Source organism: Podarcis filfolensis (genome assembly GCF_964270895.1).
Source record: "Podarcis filfolensis genome assembly, chromosome: 12".
Classification (NCBI taxonomy): Eukaryota; Metazoa; Chordata; class Lepidosauria; order Squamata; family Lacertidae; genus Podarcis; species Podarcis filfolensis.
Window position 1 is genome coordinate 7,881,798 of NC_139614.1, and position 23,220 is coordinate 7,905,017.

The 23,220-nt window shown below is 44.3% G+C and overlaps 1 protein-coding gene across 2 annotated transcripts in view; it reads right to left on the bottom strand.

Moving 5' to 3' along the window:
* ITPRID1 (ITPR interacting domain containing 1) overlaps positions 1-23,220 on the bottom strand; it is a 67,310-nt gene that overhangs the window by 16,406 nt on the left and 27,684 nt on the right. For both annotated transcript variants that reach the window (XM_083577678.1, XM_083577677.1), the window contains exons 8-9: positions 20,342-20,904; positions 17,190-17,244 (exon numbers count right to left, since the gene is read on the bottom strand). In XM_083577678.1, the coding sequence (XP_083433804.1) occupies positions 17,190-17,244; positions 20,342-20,904 (618 nt within the window). The remainder of the gene's footprint in view (positions 1-17,189; positions 17,245-20,341; positions 20,905-23,220) is intronic.

A 23,220-nucleotide genomic window follows, 5' to 3' on the forward strand; every position in this document is an offset into this window, starting at 1 on the left:
GTTCCAAATCCAAAATTAAAAATTTTTAAGATTCCAATCTCCGTATTACTCACGGGTTTATATTTTAGAGTCCAATCGGTCTTGGAAGAAGTTGGCGCTCTCTGTCAATGGCTTGCGGCTTCACTCCATAGGCGAGGGAGTACTCTCAGCACCACGCCCCACCCTGCCTCCGTTCCGAAGCCTTTAAAAAGGCTCCGTCGCAGATTGGGGGGGCGCAAATGGTGCCCGCCGAGTCTCTGTGTTCACAGGCATCCGCGCCTGTGATTTTAAGGGTCTCCGCTTCGCCGCAGCGGCCAGACCCAGACGCTACGGAGCCGATTCCCTCCGGAGCTCGGAGGGAATCCGCCATTAAACAATGGCGCCAACCCGGAAGTCTGCAACCAGACTCTTCCAATGGCTATGCATGTAGGAGGAAGGCAGGTCGTGTGGGCATGTATTCTTCCAGAGGTGCCAGAGGAGCCACATTTCTGCAGATTCATCCCATGGTGCTGCTACAGTGGTGCTGGTTTTGACCACTAAAGCCCTATGCGGCCTAGGACCCACATACCTACGGGGCCGCCTCTCCTGGTATGCCCCGCGGAGGACCTTAAGGGTCCACAAATGACAACATTTTGGAGGTCCCGAGCCTCAAGGATGTTAGATTGGTTTCAACTAGGGCCCCGACTTGGTGGAATGCTCTGTCACAAGAGACTAGGGCCCTGCAGGACTTGACATCTTTCCGCAGGGCCTGCAAGACAGAGCTGTTCCGTCTGGCCTTTGGTTTGGACTCAGTCTGAACCTTATGTTTCCCTCCCCTTATGGTTTTGATGAGGCTGCATTTTAAACTGCATTTTAACCTGTATTTTAAATTGGTCCCCCCCCCATTATGTTTTTACTGTAATTTTACTGTTGTTAGCTGCCCTGAGCCTGGCTCTGGCCGGGGAGGGTGGGGTATAAATAAAATTTATTATTATTATTATTATTATTATTATTATTATTATTATTATTATTAAAAGTCCAACATCACACGGGTGAGACCTGTTATCCACAGTGCCTCCTTACCTTCCAGTTGTTGATCCTGTGTCATTGCCTAGTCAGCAGTGGCGTAGCGTGGGGGGTGCAGGGGGGGCCGGCTGCACTGGGCGCAACATCTGGGGGGGCGCTCGCACTCGCAGCTCTCTGCCTCTACTAAAATCCACGGGTTAGGGGGCGCAAATTACTTGCCTTGCCCCTGGTGCTGACAACCCACGCTACGCCACTGCTAGTCAGATTGGCCTCATCCAAGTAGGTGCTGAGCCTTTATTTATTTACCATATTTTTCGCTCCGTAAGACGCACCTGACCATAAGATGCACCTAGTTTTTAGAGGAGGAAAGGGGGAAAGCCCTGTTTTGGGGGAGATCAGCTCACAGTTGTGCAGCTTCTTTTGCAAAGGGGAAAAATCCTGTTTTTATGGGGTTCAACTCACAGTTCTGCAGCTTCTTTAGGAAAGGAAAGGGAGCCGTTTCTACAATTTCTAGACAGATAATCTAATCAGCCAGTCACATGTTGCTGGGGAAACAAACGGCCTCAGTCTGCAGAACATTCAACAATGGAGGCCTGGGCAAAGGGCCGGAAAGGGAGCCAGCGATCGACCACATTTGCTCTCTAAGACGCACAAACATTCCCCCTTACCTTTTAGGAGGAAAAAAGTGTGTCTTATGGAGCGAAAAATGCGGAATTTATTTATTTATTTATTTATATTTCTTCGATTTGTACACCACTCTTGATCCAAAGATCCCAGGGTGGCGCACAACATTAAGAACACAATTCACACAGCAATGTTTCAAATGTTAAAGAAGGGTGGTACCCTGACTGCCGCTGTATTCATAATGGACACTTCTGCCAGACCAGAACAGGCTTCACAAACACACAGTGCCCTGCAGCTTTTAAACAATAGGTGCCATCACTAGACTGAAGCCGGGCAACCCTAGACCATCCCATAAATGAGGAGGTGGATGTGCATGGGACCCACACATGCTAAACCCTAGCTATTTACCACCGCTGACTCTTCTTCAAGTGTGACGTTCCATTTGAAGCTTTACATTTTTAAAAAGTCGCACACTGATCTTGCTAAGAAGTCATTCTGCTGTCGTGCTCTGTGGATCTGTTTCAGGTTTATTATTAATTCCAGATGTCCAAAGGCCACAGCAGCAAAGGTAAATACAATTACGTAACTTTTTTTTGTTACAGGGCATAAGGAAGGCTGTAAAAGCAAAGATCACGACAGTAACACAAATAAATTACCTGCTAATTTTAACTGCTGCTGCTGCTGCTGCTAAAGCAAAGCTAAGGCAAATACCAAAGAAGGACACACATCTTCACTTTAAAAACAAAGGCAACCAATCACAGAGATGGTGTAGAAATAAAATTTACTGGAAAAATAGGGCCCAAGGTGTTTCAAACAACAGACATTTTTTAATCAAGGAACTTTTGGGCTATGCAGATTTACATGAGAGTAGCCTCACTGAATTCTGAGGGACTTACTTCTGAGTAGGTGCACATGCAGTTGTGCCACACATTGCAGTCTCTTTGGGAAATTAGTAATCCTGGTAGAAAATTGCCCTACCTGGTTATATTCAGATATAAACCTATTTTTTGAATTTAAGAAACACCTTGCTTCTGACGAGATGCTTGAGATTTAAAGCCTTACAGAGTTTGATTTTCCTCAGCAAAATCATACTCCCAAAAAGGTCAGCAGAATTTCTCTGACATATAAAAGCTACAAGACTAATTTAAGGCATGCTAGTCTACTAAATGCAACAGACCAAGGAAATCAACGTATCAGAGCAATTTAAAAACCTTAACTTCAGACCTTAGAATGACCAGTAGGTGGCAGCAGCAGACAAACCTCCAGTGTAAAACTTGAAATATGTGAACACTCAGATAAACTCTTTTACAACGCCTCTGTTCCTTTTGAATGCAGGAATAGCAATGGAACCAAAAAATTAAAGACTAAGGCTGCAATCAGATGCATGCATATTTAAGAGCAAAACTCACTGAACTTGGCTGGATTCACGTATGATAAAACCGCACATTTTATTTCTTTATTTATAAAAGTATTTATATGCCACTAAATTGCAAAACATATTAAGGTGGAAGACAATGTACTCAGTGTGTGTTATCATGGACTGGTGGAGGAACTGACGCACCACAGTAGATAGTGCGGTGTTAAATTAAACACTTTAGCATGGAAAGATTGGTCAATTTTGCTTCTCTCATTTTCTCCCTTTTCCAATCTTGAATTCAGTTCACAATAATTTGCAAATTTTCTTTTGGAAATTTGTCAGCGTTCTAGTGCAAATTTCTGCTTGCAAACACAGTTTTGTATGCAGGTTTGGCTAATAATCTTTGTGAGCAATTTCCCCTAATATAATGCATTTTTGAATACGGTTTTCTAATATATGAATTTTAATGCGACTATTTCCCTAACATATGCATGTTTGCACAAATTGTTTGCTCGGAGAATTGCATCGCAAAATTCAGAGATGTGTGAATTTTGAAATTCTGGTTTGGAAGTGTGGATTAAGTAGCTTTGCATTAAAATGTGAACAAAACAGAATTTCCCCTCAACCTAGGCATTTAAGTGGCTTAGACCAACTAACATGAAATTAATGAAGCCCAGGGGATTTTATATCCAACTGCTCAAGTTTTGTTTCTTTACTACTATTCTTTGTAATAATGCCAAAATGACATTTTGCAAAGCTCTGAAATGTGTGGAACTTCCCAATGTCAAAATCGAGATCCAATCTAAAAATTCAGCATTGGAATTCTGGAAAAGAAATTAGAAATTAAACTGGCCCAAGGAATGAGTTGTTAATACAATTGCATCACAAGACAGATGTCAAATATAATTGCCGTTGTGTATCTGCAGCCAAGTATCGACAAATGGTGGCTAGCATAGGTATGCAAAAATATAGGTATGCAAAAGGTATGCATAGGTATGCCAAAATATCACTCCATCTAATGGCAAACTCAGGTGTGTGAGGGCTGATAGAAATGGAGTCTGAACAGAGCCAACTGAAAAACAAGAGAGAGGTATCAGACTGCTGAAGGAAAGCCCAAAATTTGCAGAGGGGCAGATACATACCCTATATTATGAATTCATGGGGGAATCTCTCCCACAAACACTCCAGTAGTCAGATGGAAAGAAAAACTGAAAGCTGGGAGAGGAAAGTGACCAAACGGAAAGTCGCCCAACCACTGCCACGGTGTCCTTTCTCTTGGCAGATCAAGATCAGCAAGTGACAGCAAAGGTTGCAAGGTTTTTAGCTGGGGCAATCAGAATAAGATCCACTATTGGACTATTGATTCAAAACCCTAAAATGTATTTTATATAATTTACTTTTTATTTGTATATTGTATTGTCATTTTATTGCTATGACCGATGGCTGACGCAAATAAAGATTTGTTTAATCCGCAAGAAAGAAAGGCCTTTTTGCTGGCTAGGTTCAATTCTAATCCTTCTAACCTCCTTTGGGGTAGGTTTGCGGGTTTGGCAGAAGGAGATAGGATCTGTCCATGCAATGCCCGGTGGAAACTTTAGCTCACACGGCCCTTAAATGTAAAATGTATGATGATCTCCGCCAACAGTTTCTAGACCATCTATGTATTCCAACATGGAAACCAGAGATGGAGGTTATGCACTTCTTATTACAGGGGAGAGACCAGGAGCTCACTAAGACAGTAGCTAAGTTCCTCTATTTGATTTTTGGTCGCCGAAGTAGGCTACAGGATCCTGCCCTTGCTGGAAACCCACAGAGATGAGGCAGATTGCTCGCCTCTTCTGCCCTTTGGTGGGTGACAGTGCCGTTGGGGTGGCGACAAAATCACACTGGCCTATCTATTCTGAATGTATTCTGAACGTTCTTATGTGATGCCAATAAAGGTTACTTGACTAAAATAAAGATTCATTCATTCAGTGGTTGCTGCAACAGACCAGAGAATAGCTGCCTGGATGCTGGACTGGTGTTTGTCGGTGTTCAGAGCCGTAGAAACTACTGCAAGTGTCCTCTTTTGACAATAAAGAGTTAACGGTTATATAATTATATAATATAAAATAACATAATTATTATTGTAAAATTACGGTATATAAAATTGTATAATTATATTAGTAATGCTGTGTCTTAACGCTGCAACCCATACTGGAACCTTAGAGTAAAGGGTGGGTAGTAAACAGCAACAACAGCAGCAAAAATAATAGCTATGACCCCCATTGCAATGCTGTCTATCTCCCCACCCTCTTGTGCAGATTTGATAGGATGCTATGGTGCTGGTGCAGGGCTAGGATAAATATAGTTCAGGGTGGGAGGAATCGAGGGTCTTTCAAAAAGCACCTGCGGTGACCTTCACCAGTTTGGATTCTGTCTCTCAGAGGCAAAAGCATAATATTAAAACCCATTTATGGTTCCAATATAATGGGGAGGTTATCCACAGAACCCCAAGTTCCCAAACCACCTTAAAAGATGGCTTTGGACCATTTCCTGTATGTAATACATCTTTGTCAGGTTCTCACAGTGTCCTGCCTTCCCAGTTGTTCATATTATCTTCATCTCACTAACTGGCTTTAGTCCAGTTCCTAAGCCTTGCCAAACAGTGAAAAAGCCGGCTGACATCTGTGTCGAGTTCTAATGAAATGAGACACAAAGCTGCGAGCGTTTGGAAGTGCAGAAATGCCATTGGTGCTGCGGCAGACCTTCACCCCCCGTAGCTTCCAAGAGATGGAAGTGGGATAAAAACGGTTCTGGGAGAACTGGGGTTGTTGGGTATTCCACAACTGAAAAGTCTTCATGGAAGGAAGAGACTATTCACTGTCAACTGTAGAAAAGACAGGATGAAGCAACGTTATGTTACAGCCCAGGTGGCTAACCCCAGGGGGGGTTGGGGGTTGGGGGGGAGTCTACTTTTTCCCCACCAGAAAATTTATCCATCCTCCCCATTTTGGCAGCAACAGCAGCAAACTAAATAAATAAATTGTAAAGTAGACACAGTACAGAGTTGTGGTTGTTGTTTAGTCGTGTCCGACTATTTGTGACGCCATGCACCAGAGCGCTTCTGTCTTCCACTGCCTCCCGCAGTTTGGTCAAACTCATGCTGGTAGCTTTGAGAACACTGTCCAACCTTCTCGTCCTCTGTCGTCCCCTTCTCCTTGTGCCCTCCATCTTTCCCAACATCAGGGTCTTTTCCAGGGAGTCTTCTCTTCTCATGAGTTGGCCAAAGTATTGGAGCCTCAGCTTCACGATCTGTCCTTCCCGTGAGCACTCAGGGCTGATTTCCTTAAGAATGGATAGGTTTGATCTTCTTGCAGTCCATGGGACTCTCAAGAGTCTCCTCCAGCACCATAATTCAAAAGCATCAATTCTTCGGCGATCAGCCTACTTTATGGTCCAGCTCTCAATTCCATGCATCACTACTGGGGTACTGGGTTAGGCAATGCAAATCGCCACTCCCCAGTCATCAGGCTGATCATTCAATGAGTGAAGAGACAGAGGAGATAGCTGAGGAGGAATCTGAGTCCATGCATCTGCTTCTATATGTCCAATATGCATGTAAGAACGAACACAAGAAAGTTTGGTGTGGCCACAGTAGGCCACGGGTGCCACAGCATTGCACAATTCAAGACTCTCAAGCAGGGATGGGTGGCTTTTGTCATAGAGATGCAATGCAATCTGCTGTCCTTTCATTGTGTTCCAGAGAAACATAAGAGCCAGTTCATGTGTTGCGTTCACTTTTTACACACAAGTAAACTGCTGTGCCAGAGCCAGAGCTAAGGGACAGGATCTATGCCTTGTCCCAGCTTCAATCCATGGGATTTCCAAGCAGGGAGGTAAAGACTCCTGCCTGAAACCCCAAAGGATTCCTACCAGTCAGGGCACACAGGATTGAACCAACTAGACCAATGGTTTGATTTGGTATGATCCTGGCCTGACTGTGCAGGCTGCCTATTAGTTTCTGGGCCCAATTCAAAGTGCTGGTTTTGACCTATAAAGTCTTAAATGGCTCAGAACCACAGCACCACAAGGACCACCTTTCCCCATATAAACTGTCCCAGACTCGGCAAGAATCATCAGAGGCTCTTCTTCATGTGCCTCCTCCACATGAGGTCTGGAGGGTGACAACACAAGAAAGGGCCTTTTCTGTGGTGGCTCCCCATTTGTGAGATGCTCTCCACAGGGAGGTTCTGGCGCCTACATTATACACCTTTAGGCGACAGGCGAAAACGTTCTTCTTCAACCAGGCCTTTGGCTGGTTGACCTCCAATGCCCTTTTAAATATGCTTGTGGGAAGGGAGAGTGGGCAGTGATTGGTTTGTTTAGTTCTCGTTCTCGCTTTTATTTTGTGCTTTTATATTGGAATTTTGTGTGGTGAACTGCCCTGAGATTCGCAGGTCTGTGAAGGTCAGTATAGAAATTTAACTAATGATGATGAGTGACTAAGCTGTAACTACCGCACACAACCCCAACTGCTGCTGCTGGCTGGGGCTGATGGGAAATGCAGCCCGGGAACATTTGGTGGGCCACAGATTCCCCACTCCTGTTGCATAGGTAAAGGTAAAGGGACCCCTGACTATTAGGTCCAGTCGTGACCGACTCTGGGGTTGTGGCGCTCATCTTGCTTTATTGGCTGAGGGAGCTGGCGTTTGTCCGCAGACAGCTTCCGGGTCATGTGGCCAGCATGACTAAGCCGCTTCTGGCGAACCAGAGCAGCACATGGAAACACCGTTTACCTTCCCGCTGGAGCGGTACCTATTTATCTACTTGCACTTTGACGTGCTTTCAAACTGCTAGGTTGGCAGGAGCAGGGAACGAGCAACGGGAGCTCACCCGGTCGTGGGGATTCGAACCACCGACCTTATGATCGGCAAGTCCTAGGCTCTGTGGTTTAACCCACAGCGCCACCCACGTCCCTTTGTTGCACAGAATAAGCCTATCATTGGCTATCAGCCAGGACAGCCATATGCAGCCTTCAGGATTCAGGGGCCACATGCCACTGAAGACCAGAGACCGAAGACCAGAGATCTTCTAGCCTGGCCAGTTGGCCACTATGGAAACGGATGTTGGATCAGACAGACTGCTTGTCTGATCCAGTGGGCCTCTTCTTATGTTCTTAGTCAAGGAAGGTGATTAATATTTGAGACGGCGGTTCCTTTTATCTTGATTTCATCTAAGCCAGACCTCGATTGAGCTCTGCAAAGAGGCCGATACGTCAATCTCCTGCCGCAGAGAAAAAGCAACGTCTGAGATTAGCTCGAGGCTTTCCCCAAAGCACTTCAGCTCTTTAGGATTTTGTGAGCGTCCACGGCCACATCTTTCCCCTCACATTCCCAACACGAGGCAACCGGGATCGTAACGAGGCGGCCAGGGATTATTTGCAGGCGAGGAGAGGGGAAAGCAAAGCTGGACGCTCAGTATCATTGAGTGACAATGTGACATGCTCATTTTGACTAGCGAGCAAAGCAGCATGGTAATGTGGTAGAGGGACCCTGGGACCTATGGCAGGCTGCCAGTGACATTAGGAGAGTCACACATGAATTCATTTGGACAGGCTGCAGACCTTTTCCACATCAGACTTAAGGCTGGCAAATTCCCAGTGCATTGTAACACCTAAATCTTTGTTACGATGCTCAGCGATGCAGTTAACCTCTCTGCCTAGATTAGGCGGTAGACTTTTTCATACACACAGAGAGACGGCATACGCATTTGTTTCCTTCTAATGCCGTCACTTGATGATCGTGTTGAAGACTGTAACATGAAGAGTATTTGGTGAACAGAGTGAAAAGGTCCTGAAGGCTGTAATGTAAATGAAACATGAGAAAAAAGGAAGATTGTTTCAGAGGAGCAGTGGATGGTAGGAAGGAGCGGTTGGCATTAAATAGAGGCCACTGAAGCTGCAAACTTAAGGAAAGGGCGATGGTTCAGTGGTAGAGCTACTTTGCATGCAGAAGGTCCCAGGTTCATCAACAGAAGTAAGGTGTCCAGACCAAGGGAAGAAATACAGCCATACCTCAGGTTACAGACGCTTCAGGTTGCGTTTTTTTGGGTTACGGACCCGCTGAAACCCAGAAGTACTGGAACAGGTTACTTCTGGGTTTCAGTGGTCGAGCAGGCTCAGAAGCGTTAAATCGCACTTTGCGCATGTGCAGAAGCGCCAAATCGCATCCCGCGCAGACGCGGCGCTGCAGGTTGCGAATGCTGTGGGTTGCGAACGTACCTCTCGTACAGATCATGTTCGCAACTCGAGCGTCCACTGTAGTACCACTCTATTCTGCTTTGGTCAGACCACACTGCGTCCAATTCTGGGCACCACAATTTAAGAAGGATGCTGACGAGCTGGAGTGTGTGCAGAGGAGGGCAACTAAAATGATGAAGGGTCTGGAAACTAAGCCTTATGAGGAGTGCATAAAGGAGCAGGGTATGTTTAGCCTGGAAAAGAGGGAACTGAGAGGAGACATGATAGCCATCTTCAAATATCTTAAGGACTGTCACATGAAAGAGGGAGCATGTTTGTTTTCTCCTGCTCTGGAGGGCAGGACTCAAGGCAATGGCTCCAAGTTACAAGAAAGGAGATTCCAATTAAACATTCGGAAAAACTTTCTGACAGGAAGAGCTGTTTGACAGTGGAACAGACTCCCACTAGATGTGGTGGACTCTCATTCCTTGTAGCTTTTTAAGCAGAGGTTGGATGGGCATCTGTCATGGATGCTTTAGCTGAGATTCCTGCATGGCAGGGGGTTGGACTAGATGACCCTTGGTGTCCCTTCCAACTCTAAGATTCTATGAATCCCTCCCTGGCACCTGCAGGTAGGACTGGGAGAGAACCTTTGATAAGTTTGTAAGACTTGCTCTGGCTGCAGTCATTCACTATCCCTCCTCACCCAATGGTCTGGATGACTCTGGCATTGGACAGCCATAGATGGGGAAGTTGTGGATGGTGTTCAATGATGTTTTACTCAAAGTAGTCCTAGTGAAATGAATAGAGCTAGCCTGTTCATTAATCTCAGTGGGTTTACCCTGGGTAAAAAGTCATTGGGTTCTGCCCTACATTGATGTTTGACGTTGCTACCTTGCTGCCTCTACAGGTGATGAGAGCATGCCATAAAAACCACAGGGAGAACTATGTTGTGACCCTCTCACTGGGGATCAGTGAAGTGGTTATAGTGATAGACTAGGACCTAGGAAACCAGAGTTCTCATCCCCACTCAATCATGAAACTATCTAGGTCAGCGGTTCTCAACCTGTGGGTCCCCAGATGTTGTTGGATTACAACTCCCATCATCCCTGAGCTCTGGCCTTGCTAGCTAGGGGTGATGGGAGTTGTAGTTCAACAACATCTGGGGACCCACAGGTTGAGAAAGGCTGCTCTAGGTGATCTTGAACCAGTTAGCCTGACCTGGGTTTTTGCTAGAACAAAATGGGGAGGAGAACCATGACCACCACCTTGAGGTTCTTGGTGGAAAGGAGGACATGGGCCCATTTCTTGAGGAGAAGATGCAGGCAAGAGGGCTATGCTTATCCCTCTTCTCACTCATTGCTTCTATCCTGCTGGAGTATTCTCCTTCTTCCGTGTCAGTCTTCCCAGAGATGTGGCAAATAAACATCTGGAACCCTGGCTCTAGGTGGGAGGCAGGCTTACGAGGAAATCACTGCAAATTGGCATCCCTCTGTATTTCCAGATGTTTGATGGTGACCTGGGATACGCAGCCTCTCAGATGTTTAGCGCCAGCCTATTGCAATTGCATCTGCCAATGCAGTTATATCCCATAATTCTATGAGGTTATGTTACAGCTCAAAAATATTAGGCAAGGGTATAAGTGGGCAAGTCGTAACAACTGGGAAAGAGAGAAAGACAGGGAACTATGAAATGTTGTGGTGCTCTCTCTTATACCAGATTTTTAAAAAGAAAAATCAATAGCCGATCCTATCAAATGGTAAGGACCATGCATTAAACATCATTCTATTTATTCCTGCCTATTATTCGTCAACATGCAGATATTTTCAGATAAACTATGCGAACCATAGGATTTCATAGAAAATTTAGAGACGTGATTTGAAGAAATGTGACTGGGGGGAGGGGAAGAGAGATTTTAAATAATAAGTGCACACATAATACCTTTTGCCCATCTTTAGCTTTTGGCAAGCAACTACCATATGTGAAAACCAACACAACTTGCCCGCCGCCATCAGAAACGGGGAAATGATTGTGGCACTCTTTCTCGCCATCAAGCAATCGTTCCCATATGTACTTTACGGGAGGATAATAAACAGGATTCACACTATTGGAACACAGTCAATTAAGAAAAATGCCGATTGCCTTCTGCAGATATTCCCATGGTGCCAAACTGTACGTGAAAGAGATCGCAAGGAGGAGGAGGAGGAGGAAGGGAAGGTGTGATAATTAAAAGCATTGCCACTCAATAAGTCAGGGGAGCTAATATGTCAGCTCAGCAGGCAGGGGAGGTAAACGTACCCAGCTGCTGGAAAGACTCGAGTGCGGTTTGGTCCCTGGCACCACTTGTTGGGACAAGATGAATCGCAAAAGGCTGCGGAAGTGAGTATCCAGGCTACCCTGTGCCAGATGGAGGTGGTTACTTTCTCTGATTGATTGCCTCTTGGGCTGCAAAGGGGGCTTTTCAGCCAACGGATGCTGTTGCATGAGCAGAGCCGGTTTGGGGATCAGCCATTCCTTCTTTGGTCAGGGCCCCCTTGGAAAAAGCTGCCTGGGGTGGATGGGGGGGGAGAGGCAGGGGGACTAGCCCAAAGAAGAAGAGTTTGGATTTGATATCCCGCTTTATCACTACCCGAAGGAGTCTCAAAGCGGCTAACATTCTCCTTTCCCTTCCTCCCCCACAACAAACACTCTGTGAGGGGAGTGGGGCTGAGAGACTTCAGAGAAGTGTGACTGGCCCAAGGTCACCCAGCAGCTGCATGTGGAGGAGCGGAGACGCAAACCTGGTTCGCCAGATTACGAGTCTACTGCTCTTAACCACTACACCACACTGGCATTGGTGTTGATGGACACCAACACGCACAAATGCCATACCTGTTACAATTAAGGGTTGCTGCTGCTGCTGCTGCTGAATTTTCAGCCACATGCTATCTTAGTCCCCTTCATGTCCTCCCCAAAAGCCAGCTGAAAAGGGGAAAGCACTGGTGTGCAATGACAACTCTGTTCCCAGGTGCTGAACCGCGAATCTGCACACCAGGTAAGTTTGGGTGAAAATAAAAGACAAGGCTACTACGGCCAGGCTGCCCTGATCTTCCCTAAGCTCTGTGCCTTTCCATTCCTTTGCACTGCCCTGCAGCCAGGGCCCTCAAATGGATGTATAAATTGCTGGTAAAATGCGTACATCCTCCTGCTGGGAGCTAAGTGCCCGTCAGACATTTGCTGGGCCTCCCTAATACAGGACAGTGAGCAAAGCTTCATTACAGAACAATGGCGTTTGCTGCCAGAGCTTACAGATTTGAATAAACAACAAATAAGCAACATCTGCTCCAGCATATGTGTATGGTGGGAAAAAAGTCACAAAATAAAAGAATTTGTAAATGCCAAAAGCAACACTAAACTGCCAGTGCTACTGCAGAGTGAATTTTTAATTGCACATGCATACAAGGCAGGCTGTGGGTATTAGTCTCACATATGTCTGGTTGCTGCCAACCTGGGAGTATAGATGAATTTAATTAAATAAGGATTATCCCTTCTCCCCAGTACAATTACTTATTTATAACAATGATAAAACTGCCTAATAAAAATTGTAATATTTTGTGTAGAACACACACACACACACACACACACACACAAATTGCTCGAAAACACTCCGGTATTCCTTGGAAGTTATCTAGAGATGCTTGGGGTTTGAGTGTCTTTTAGAATTAAGTCTCTGCAATCGGCTCAAGGGGAAGGAAAGACGAAAGGAGCACCAAGATTCCTGGCAAAGGGAACAGCTAAGAGAAGCAGCCAAGAAATGGTATTTCACTGCATGAGGGTGTGTGTGTGTGTGTGTGTGTGTGTGTGTGTGTGTTGTGCAAAATTTTGAGCAATGGGGTGAGGACGGGGGCCTGGTCCTAGGGCTAAGGGACCCAGGTACATTGGAAAGTATTTTCATCATGTCTACGTAACCAAAATACTCGGTCTGTATCTTCCTCTTTCATGCTCAGTTAGATCTACCATACAGCGTAGTCTGTGCCCCTAACCAACTCTTATAAATATGGCCAGATTTAAAGTACATGAATTAGAGTGGGGAGGGGGGGTACTTGATTGTTTGGAATAATTAACTCGTCCCATACCTGAAGTCTCGGGACAAAAAAAACTCATTTCAAAGCTCTGCTTTTTTTTTAATGATGGAAACAAAATGAAAAAATTTCTTCCAGTAGCACCTTAGAGACCAACTAAGTTTGTTATTGTGGGATTAAACCACAGAGCCTAGTACTTGCTGATCAGAAGGTCGGCGGTTTGAATCCCCATGACGGGGTGAGCTCCCGTTTTTTGGTCCCAGCTCCTGCCAACCTAGCAGTTCGAACGCACATCAAACTGCAAGTAGATAAACAGGTACCGCTCCGGCGAGAAGGTAAAGAGCGTTTCCGTGCACTGCTTTGGTTAGCCAGAAGCGGCTTAGTCATGCTGGCCACATGACCCGGAAGCTGTACGCTGGCTCCCTCAGCCAATAAAGCGAGATGAGCGCCGCAACCCCAGAGTCGGCCACGACTGGACCTAATGATCAGGGGTCCCTTTACCTTTACCTAAGTTTGTTATTGGTATGAGCTTTCATGTGTATGCACACTTCCTCAGATACATTTTTTTTAAAAAAGGTAAGGAACAAAATAGAGTATGAATTACATTTCAGTACTATGTTTTCCTAATAGGTATACCCAAGTACTTTTTTTTCTTCAAAAAAAATGTTTAGGGGTACTCTCATTTTCCTACTCATATTGAAATACTGCCCCTCAATGAGGTCAAACTAAGATTCACAAAATGTTTAGGGTATGCGTCCCCCCAGAAAAAAAGCACTGGGTATACCTTGTCATCTCATTCACAGTTCATTATTTATATTTATTGACATAAATATAGCTGGCATTTTCATAAAAATATAGCAAGATGGTACACAGGATACGACATTGCAATCAGATAAATAAAAACATCAGTAATAAAAAAAAATCCTGAAGCCTTAAAATAATAATAATACCAAATAATGTAAAACAGCAATAAATACTGGGCTGGATGAATCCCAAGATGGAATTAAGATTGCCGGAAGAAATATCAACAACCTCAGATATGCAGATGACACAACCTTGATAGCAGAAAGTGAGGAGGAATTTAAGAACCTTTTAATGAGGGTGAAAGAGGAGAGCGCAAAATATGGTCTGAAGCTCAACATCAAAAAAACGAAGATCATGGCCACTGGGCCCATCACCTCCTGGCAAATAGAAGGGGAAGAAATGGAGGCAGTAAGAGGTTTTCTTTCTTGGGCTCCATGATCACTGCAGGTGGTGACAGCAGTCATGAAATTAAAAGATGCCTGCTTCTTGGGAGAAAAGCAATGACAAACCTAGACAGCATCTTAAAAAGCAGAGCCATCACCTTGCCAACAAAGGTCCATATAGTGAAAGCTATGGTTTTCCCAATAGTGATGTATGGAAGTGAGAGCTGGACCATAAAGAAGGCTGACTGCCGAAGAATTGATGCTTTTGAATTATGGTGCTGGAGGAGACTCTTGAGAGTCCTGTGGACTGCAAGAAGATCAAACCTATCCATTCTTAAGGAAATCAGCCCTGAGTGCTCACTGGAAGGACAGATCCTGAAGCTGAGGCTCCAATACTTTGGCCACCTAATCTGCATTGGCTCCCAGTACATTTCTGAGCACAATTCAAAGGGTTGGTGCTGACCTTTAAAGCCCTAAAAGGCCTTGGTCCTGTATACCTGAAGGAGCGTCTCCACCCCCATCGTTCAGCCCAGACACTGAGATCCAGCACAGAGGGCCTTCTGGCCGTTCCCTCATTGTGAGAAGTGAGGTTATAGGGAACCAGACAGAGGGCCTTCTCGGTAGTGGTGCCCGCCCTGTGGAACGCCCTCCCATCAGATGTCAAGGAAATAAGCAGCTGTTAGGAATATTAGGAAACAAGATAAAAAGAAAGGATTGTAAATTTTTTCAATATGCAGTAACAGCAGCAAGAGTGTTACTGGCCCAGAAATGGAAACAACAGGAAATACCGACTGTGGAAGAATGGAGAATGAAGCTGTTAGACTATGCGGAGCTGGATAAATTGACAGGAAAGATTAGATACTTAAGAGACCAAAAGTTCATCGAGGACTGGGGGAAATTTGTGGAATATCTGGAATATATAAGTGAGGGACAGATAACGCTAATGGGATTTAAAGAAGCACTGTGAAAAATTAAGAAATATTGTCTAAAGGGAATAGAAAGAAAAATATAAATAATGTCAATATAAAACTAAGAAATGTGTAATTTAAATAATAACTATGGATGATTTACGGAAAAGCTGAAGGAAGTCCTGAAAAGGAATAAGTTGTGAAAAATTTGATGTGAAACTACTATGTTTTTTTTTTTTTTTTGATGTAAATTAATAAAAAATCATTAAAAAAAAGGAAATAAGCAGCTATCTTGTTTTTAAAAGACATCTGAAGGCAGCCCTGTTTAGGGAAGTTTTTAATATTTAATGCTGTATTGTTTTTAACACTCGATTGGGAGCTGCCCAGAGTGGCTGGGGAAACTCAGCCAGATGGGCGGGGTATAAATAAATTACTACTATTATTATTATTATTATTATTATTATTATTATTATTATTATTATTATTATTCACCACCTGAGGTGAAACAGCCAACTGCCACTACACTGCCATGCTGCTGGGCCGCCAAAGTCTCCCTTCTTTCTCCCTACCTGCAACAATGGTGCCCAGATCTCAAAGATTTCTGTAAGATCTCATGAGATCTGGCTAAAAACCAGTGCCACTTCTCGGCCACCAGCAGAAGTAGCAGACTGGGCAGGGTTCCTGTACAGGTTTCACCTCTTCAGATTCTGCCCCCCCCCCCAGGTGAAAGTTTCCCCTCACCTTATGGGCAGGCAGGCAGGCAGGCCATGACTGCTGTAACTAACACATATGAAATCCATACATTATTAAAGGTAAAGGTACCCCTGACTGTTAGGTCCAATCGCGGACGAGTCTGGGGTTGCGGCACTCATCTCACTGTATAGCCCGAGGGAGCCAGCGTTTGTCTGCAGACAGCTTCCAGGTCATGTGGCCAGCATGACTAAGCCGCTTCTGGTGAAACCAGAGCACGGAAACGGCGTTTACCTTCCCACCAGAGCGGTACCTATTTATCTACTTGCACTTTGATGTGCTTTCGAACTGCTAGGTGGGCAGGAGCAGGGACCGAGCAACAGGAGATCACCCCGTCGCGGGGATTTGAACCGCCGACCTTCTGATCGGCAAGCCCTAGGCTCAGTGGTTTAGACCACAGCGCCACCCATGTCCCACTCCATACATTATTACCTGGTGGTATTTTATGATGCCAGCTGAAGGCTGGTCTAGGCATTTGCATTTGACACCTCCACAAGGTACCTAATGTAGGTCCCAGTTCTACCACAATTCACACATAGATTTTTGTGAGACTTTGGGTGCAGTAGAAACCTTGCACAGCACACAACTAAGAGCCGATCTAAATGGTTGACCAATATGACAACGACATTGCTTATATAGAACAAAAAACAATGCAGAGCTAGTAGCAGAGCGGACTGGCTAATGGTACAAACAGCAAGCCACATATCTCTTGTGTAACTCAACCATGAAATCTCAGGCTCTACTTCCTACCTTCTAGCAAATAAGAATTACTCAGAAAACGCCATCTTAGGAATGCCAACAATCAAAGTCTACTGAAAAGAAGATACTTCCTGCAATCTCTTTTGTTTACTTTCATCCCACTCTCCCACCCATTTACAACTTGTCTCTTACTAGAATCCCATCCATCCATCCATCCATCCATATGAAACTCTCCTTCAAAACAGGGAGGGTTTATATGTTGAATAAAGACATCAGGTTGTGAGGGAATGTTTTTGGTTGACCACTCAGTCCATATCTTTGGCATTTCCATTTCCAAGTGTCTCACATACGGGCAAATTTGCAAAATGTTATAGAGCAATTATGGTTGCTAATACCCACCTGAAGTGCTTTCAAGAGGATTTCCCCAAGAAGATTCATCCTCAAAGCTCTGGATCTGCGACAGGAGAGGGGGAAAACACTCCTTAAAGCAGCTCGTTTTTGTTCACTATTAAAAGTATATTTCTTCACTTTGACATTAGGATTTCAAACTAAAACAACACTGAACAAAGCAACGCTGAATGTTCTTCTGTTGTTGATGTGCCTTTGAAAATAGAACTTGGGTTTGGGGCTGTAAGTTAGAGTTTATAACACAGATCCAGTGGCGTAGCGTGGGGGGTGCAGGGGGGGCCGGCTGCACCGGGCGCAACATCTGGGGGTTAGGGTTAGGGGGCGCAAATCCATGGGTTAGGGGGCGCAAATCCACGGGTTAGGGGGTGCAAATTACTTGCCTTGCCCCGGGTGCTGACAACCCACGCTACGCCACTGCACAGATCTGTTCCACGTGATACTATTGCCAGGTCAAAGCACATTTTTGCCTAGTGGAAATCTCTCTCAAATAGAAAAATCAAGTGTTGAGTGCCAATGGTAGCCTGGTGCCCATTGAGACTGGCAAGGTGGGAGACCTGCAGCTGTTGGATGCCAGAGCCAAGGATATGTGGAGCCAACTAATTCTAGATTTGTCCCCATCCTCTTCTCTGTTGAGTTCTACATTTACAAAACTGGGAATAAGGAAGAGGAAGCTTACAGCCAGGGCCACTCTCTGGACTAGTTGTAAGTAAGAATGCAGGTGGTGACTGGCTGAGGGTAGTTTGAGGGGGATGGGGCAGGGCCTTATTCACCCAAATGGATTGGCCTCCATGGGTAAGTGCTGCCAGAATGCAAAACACTGAGAAACAAGAAGGAGGGATGAGCACAAGTGCATTAAAAAAAACCCTAAGGGCAACCCCCTCCTTCCCCAAAACAGCCCAATGAGGGCTGAGAAAAATTAATCATGGTTCATAGTGTGAATATGAATGGTCAGGACTTTATGGCTTTCATTCTGCCCCAGGACATTACCCAGAGTGGAGACTATGAACAATGCACTGCAGAGAAGGCAATTGCTACAGTTGAGGGGCCCCTCTCATTTTCTGTTGAAACATCTCCGTATCAAATTATGCCCTGGTCATCTCTGTCACCTTCATGTCCCACAAGCAGGTGACAGGGAGGCAGACGACTTAGTTTGATGCAGAGATGTCCTTTCTCAGTCTGCTGCATCCAAGTCTTTATGCACACTTGTCTTCCATATCTTGTAGCTCTGCAGGAGCTGGCTACAGAGAGGAGGAAGGAAATCAGTATGGCCCCAGTCATTGGCCAGAGAACCAAGGGCTTGTATAACAACTGGCAGCACTTTTCTTGGTACAGTCTCAAGGTAAAGGTAAAGGGACCCCTGACCATTAGGTCCAGTTGCAGACGACTCTGGGGTTGTGGTGCTCATCTCGCCTTATTGGCCGAGGAAGCCGGTGTACAGCTTCCGGGTTATGTGGCCAGCTTCTGGTGAACCAGAGCAGCGCACGGAAACACCGTTTACCTTCCCACCAGAGCGGTACCTATTTATCTACTTGCACTTTGATGTGCTTTTGAACTGCTAGGTTGGCAGGAGCAGGGACTGAGCAATGGGAGCTCACCCCGTCGCGGGGATTCGAACCGCCAACCTTCTGATGAAGAATCTTAAATATTTCTGCAAGCACCTTTAGAACTGAGCACAATAAAGTGAATGAAGTATTGGGGTGGTATATTGAGGGTTTTTGGGGGAGGGTGTCGTCTTCTCAAACTGCTTGAAAATATTGCCCTCTTCACACTTTATATCATAAACACATCTCTCATAAACACCCGAACCCATAACGACCCAAAATTAGCATGCATAGCTAATGATAGGAAATAATCGTTCAGTGATCATGTCATACTATAACGCTCACAGGCTAGCATCTAAAAACAAGGATGTTGCTAGTATCACATCAATCCCCAAATGGCATGCTATTTCTAAACTTCTGCTTGGTGAACAAGCTGGCAAGACTTGTAACCGACTTCCAATCTTCCAGTCACCACTCTCCACTACAGAATGGAGAAATATGGTTTTCTTTCTTCCTGACTTGCCCTTCCCAAAACAATGTGGTGAACCAAAACTCACCTATTATTTGAAATGTACACACTTCAACAAACAAAAAAATTGTGTACAAAAATTGGTATACAGTGGTACCTGGGGTTAAGTACTTAATTCGTTCCGGAGGTCCGTTCTTAACCTGAAACTGTTCTTAACCTGAAGCACCATTTTAGCTAATGGGGCCTCCTGCTGCCGCTGCACTGCCGGAGCATGATTTCTGTTCTCATCCTGAAGCAAAGTTCTTAACCTGAAGCACTATTTCTGGGTTAGCAGAGTCTGTAACCTGAAGTGTATGTAACCTGAAGCCTATGTAACCTGAGGTACCACTGTGTTGGGGGGTGAGGAATGTGCCTAAGTGTGCATATATTGGTGAAAACAGCATAAGTATTCATCATATTAGGAGAAATTATATACAAAAAGGAGGATTGTTTCAGGACTTCCTGACAAAATCACAAATTGATACAGAAATGTGATGAACTGAAGACTGGTAAAATGAAATTGACACTGGATGGGCTGGGTCGAGAGTTATGTTTCATGGCCTATGGATTTCTAATTAATTGGATGAGTTTTATTCTTTTATATAAAGGTAAAGGTAAAGGGACCCCTGACCATTAGGTCCAGTCGTGGCTGACTCTGGGGTTGCGGTGCTCATCTCGCTTTATTGGCCGAGGGAGCCGGCGTACAGCTTCCGGGTCATGTGGGCAGCATGACTAAGCCACTTCTGGCGAACCAGACCAGCGCACGGAAACGCCATTTACCTTCCCGCCAGAGCAGTACCTATTTATCTACTTGCACTTTGACCTGCTTTCGAACTGCTAGGTTGGCAGGAGCAGGGACTAAGCCGCTGACCTTCTGATCGGCAAGTCCTAGGCTCTGTGGTTTAACCCATAAATTTTGTAACAATGATCTATTTTATGGTTTACTTTATTTTTTTTACTGCTATAAGCCACTTTGGGCAAGCATTGACTGGAAAGTGGCGTAGAACTATTTTAAAATAAGATGTACACCAAAACCAACTTTCCTCTGTGCCTCCATCACCTATCTATGCACAAGACACAGCAATCTGTCTTACCTCCTCCATTTCAAAGGAATCTGAAGGCTTGCAGTTTAAGCTAGACACTCTCCTGAGCGCATGGGTCAAAAGGATATTGGGTTCTTTGCGTGGTCTGTCTTTAATGAGCATCTCAGAGGTGGAAGGAAGATGAGGCAGTTTCACTGGAAGGTGAGGCAACACCCAAGGTTTACTTGCTATGGATTGTGGAGTCTTTGCCTCCTTCTCACTTGGAAACGGTTCTTCTTTCAGAGGGACCAAGGCAGGGTTTTCAGACAAGCCAGTCCGCATTGCCATGTGCAGGTCCACATCAACAGAAGAATTGTCTTTGGCCTGGCATGTGCCAGCATTTCGGTACACTTGAGGGCTATGCATTGTTGTCTGCCTGGACACTTTTCTCAGGAGCTGACCTATTCTCCTCCTCTTTGCCTGTGTGACCACAAGATTCCGCTTCAGAGAGCCCACTGCACAATTCTCCTCTCCGGTTCTCTCTTCCGACTTATGATGCAGGGTGTTGATGTCATTCAGCAAAGAAGAAAAGGCGCTAGTCACATGATCCAGGACTTCCAATTGCCGAAAACGTCCTGACGTTTGAGACAGATGAAAACAAAACTTATGCATTTGTTTATTTAGTTGCAGACCAAACCTAGAAAGCTCCCAGGCTTCATACAACAAGCTGAAGACAGACAACACTAAATCTCTAAACTCAGATCGTATTGTTAACACTGCAATGTGGTTGCTGCCGCAGAGCTTTGTGGCTGTCACACGTGTTGTACATAGTTATATGTCTATAAACGTTTGGCAGCTCTATTTTATGAATCAGAACTGAAATTCCTTTGAAATTTGCCCTTCTTTGAATTTTGTGGTGCAGTTCTCAACCCCAAAAATGTGTACAAAAACTACATGCGTTTGGGGAAAATTGGTCCCAAAATGCATACGAAATGAATAAATTAATGATGATGTGTTATATATTAATGAATACATTCGATTGGGATAAATGGCTTATGAAATTGCACGTTTTAGGAAAACTGTGAATAAAATGCGTATGATTTTTTTGTGCTGACTTCTTAAAAATGTAGACTGATGTAGAAATGGAGTGAACTGAACTTAAAAATGGAAAAATGAACAACTGTAAGAAACTGTAAGAAACCAGAACTGGCAGATTCATTCATTCCTAATCATGTGTAACCTTAGAACACATGCATCAGCAACCCTGACAGAGGGAAACATGCTGTTGTTAAAAGGACTCCCATGGTCCAATCATTTATGGATTGCAATGAGGGAAATGGCCTCAGGAGAGAACATTTGCCATGATAAAGATATCTCGGAGGGAACTATTAATTGAGTCTAATCTGGGTATTTGCAGAGGTGAATCAGAGACTTGGACTTTTCATTAACCATGCTTCACTCAGCAATAAAACCCTGAAGCACACACTTCAGGTTTTCTTTAACACATCACATTTCCATTAAACCTGTGTGTGAATTTTAGGGTGCTTAGAATAAAAGAAAAAGGGGCTCTTTGATCTTTGAAAATCAGAAATGGGCAAAGTCATATTATTATCACCTAGGGAGGATTTTTTTACCTGCCCCAAAGATGGAAGGATCTGATGATTTCAGTTCTTTCAGTTTCTCATTTTTTCCCCATATTAAATTCAGTCGTCCACATTTCTGCAGCAATTTGTGGGGTTTTTGCACGCACACATAATCCTCATGAACATTTAGTGAATATTTCTCTGAATAAGCACATGTTTGTATGCAGCTTTGACTACTATATACACTTTTCAGCCAACTTCCCCTGATATAATGCATTTTTGTATATTAATTTTAATGCATGCCTTTCCCTAACAGATGATTTATTTATTTTTGGGTAAACATTGCTTGGTTGGAGAACTGTATCTCAAAATTTGAGCAAGTGTGAATTTTGAAGAATGGCTGTGCTTTGGTTCTCATTTATTTCCAAAAGTATGGATTTGATAGATCTGCCTTTAAATGTGAACTGAATCAAATTTCTCCCCATCCCTACCTGCCACACACATTCTACAAACCAAAAGCTAACAAAGCACCTCATATTAAAGAGCCTTTTTAGAAGCTACCAAAAAGTTGGTCTTCTGAGAGCTGCTCCTATGTAGAAAGGGATAACATGCAAATGACCCAACCACTTCAACTTTTAGTCAAGGCCCACATGATCAGTCCTTTGTCTGAGTGGTTGTGCCATTTAAGCAGCAGCTACTCTACAATTGTGCCAGTAATAGAAAAGCAAATTTTCCACATGGCTAAAGTAACATTTGTTGACCTCTTGTGTTTGTTGATCTATTGTAATTGACCTCTTAAGGAGGATAAGCAGTGAATTCTCCATCTTCTATTCTTCTGAATTCCAACATTAGATTGTATTTTTACATTTCAACTTAGCCCTAAGCTAAATAGCCCGACAAACTGAACTTCATATTAGTGCAAGCCATACTGACAACCTCTTCTTCTCTTACAGAGACTAGATTTTGAACATTCTAACAGCTTTTTTCTCTGACTGAACATTTTTTGACATCATCGTAGCTCAGCCAATGAGTGTTTGAAGCCTCACAGGAACTACTACAAATTCAGTATACTATACAGTATAGATATAGTGGGTCAGATTCTCCTTTCATTATCAAAGCAGAGTATTATTTTCTGCTATAGTCTGATTGAATGGGCTTACATAGAAAGCAATTCTGAATCAGAGGCGGCCATAATGAAAACCCTTTCAGACACTCAAAGCTGGCTGCTGTCCAAAAATACCCTGCCATATTTATTAAGTGCAGATACCTCAGTTGATTTCAATGAATAGTCCACTGGACTAACCTCTCAAAGTGTTTGGTGGTTATAATAAGATTTATTCTCCTGATCTTTCCCCCCTCAGCAAAACC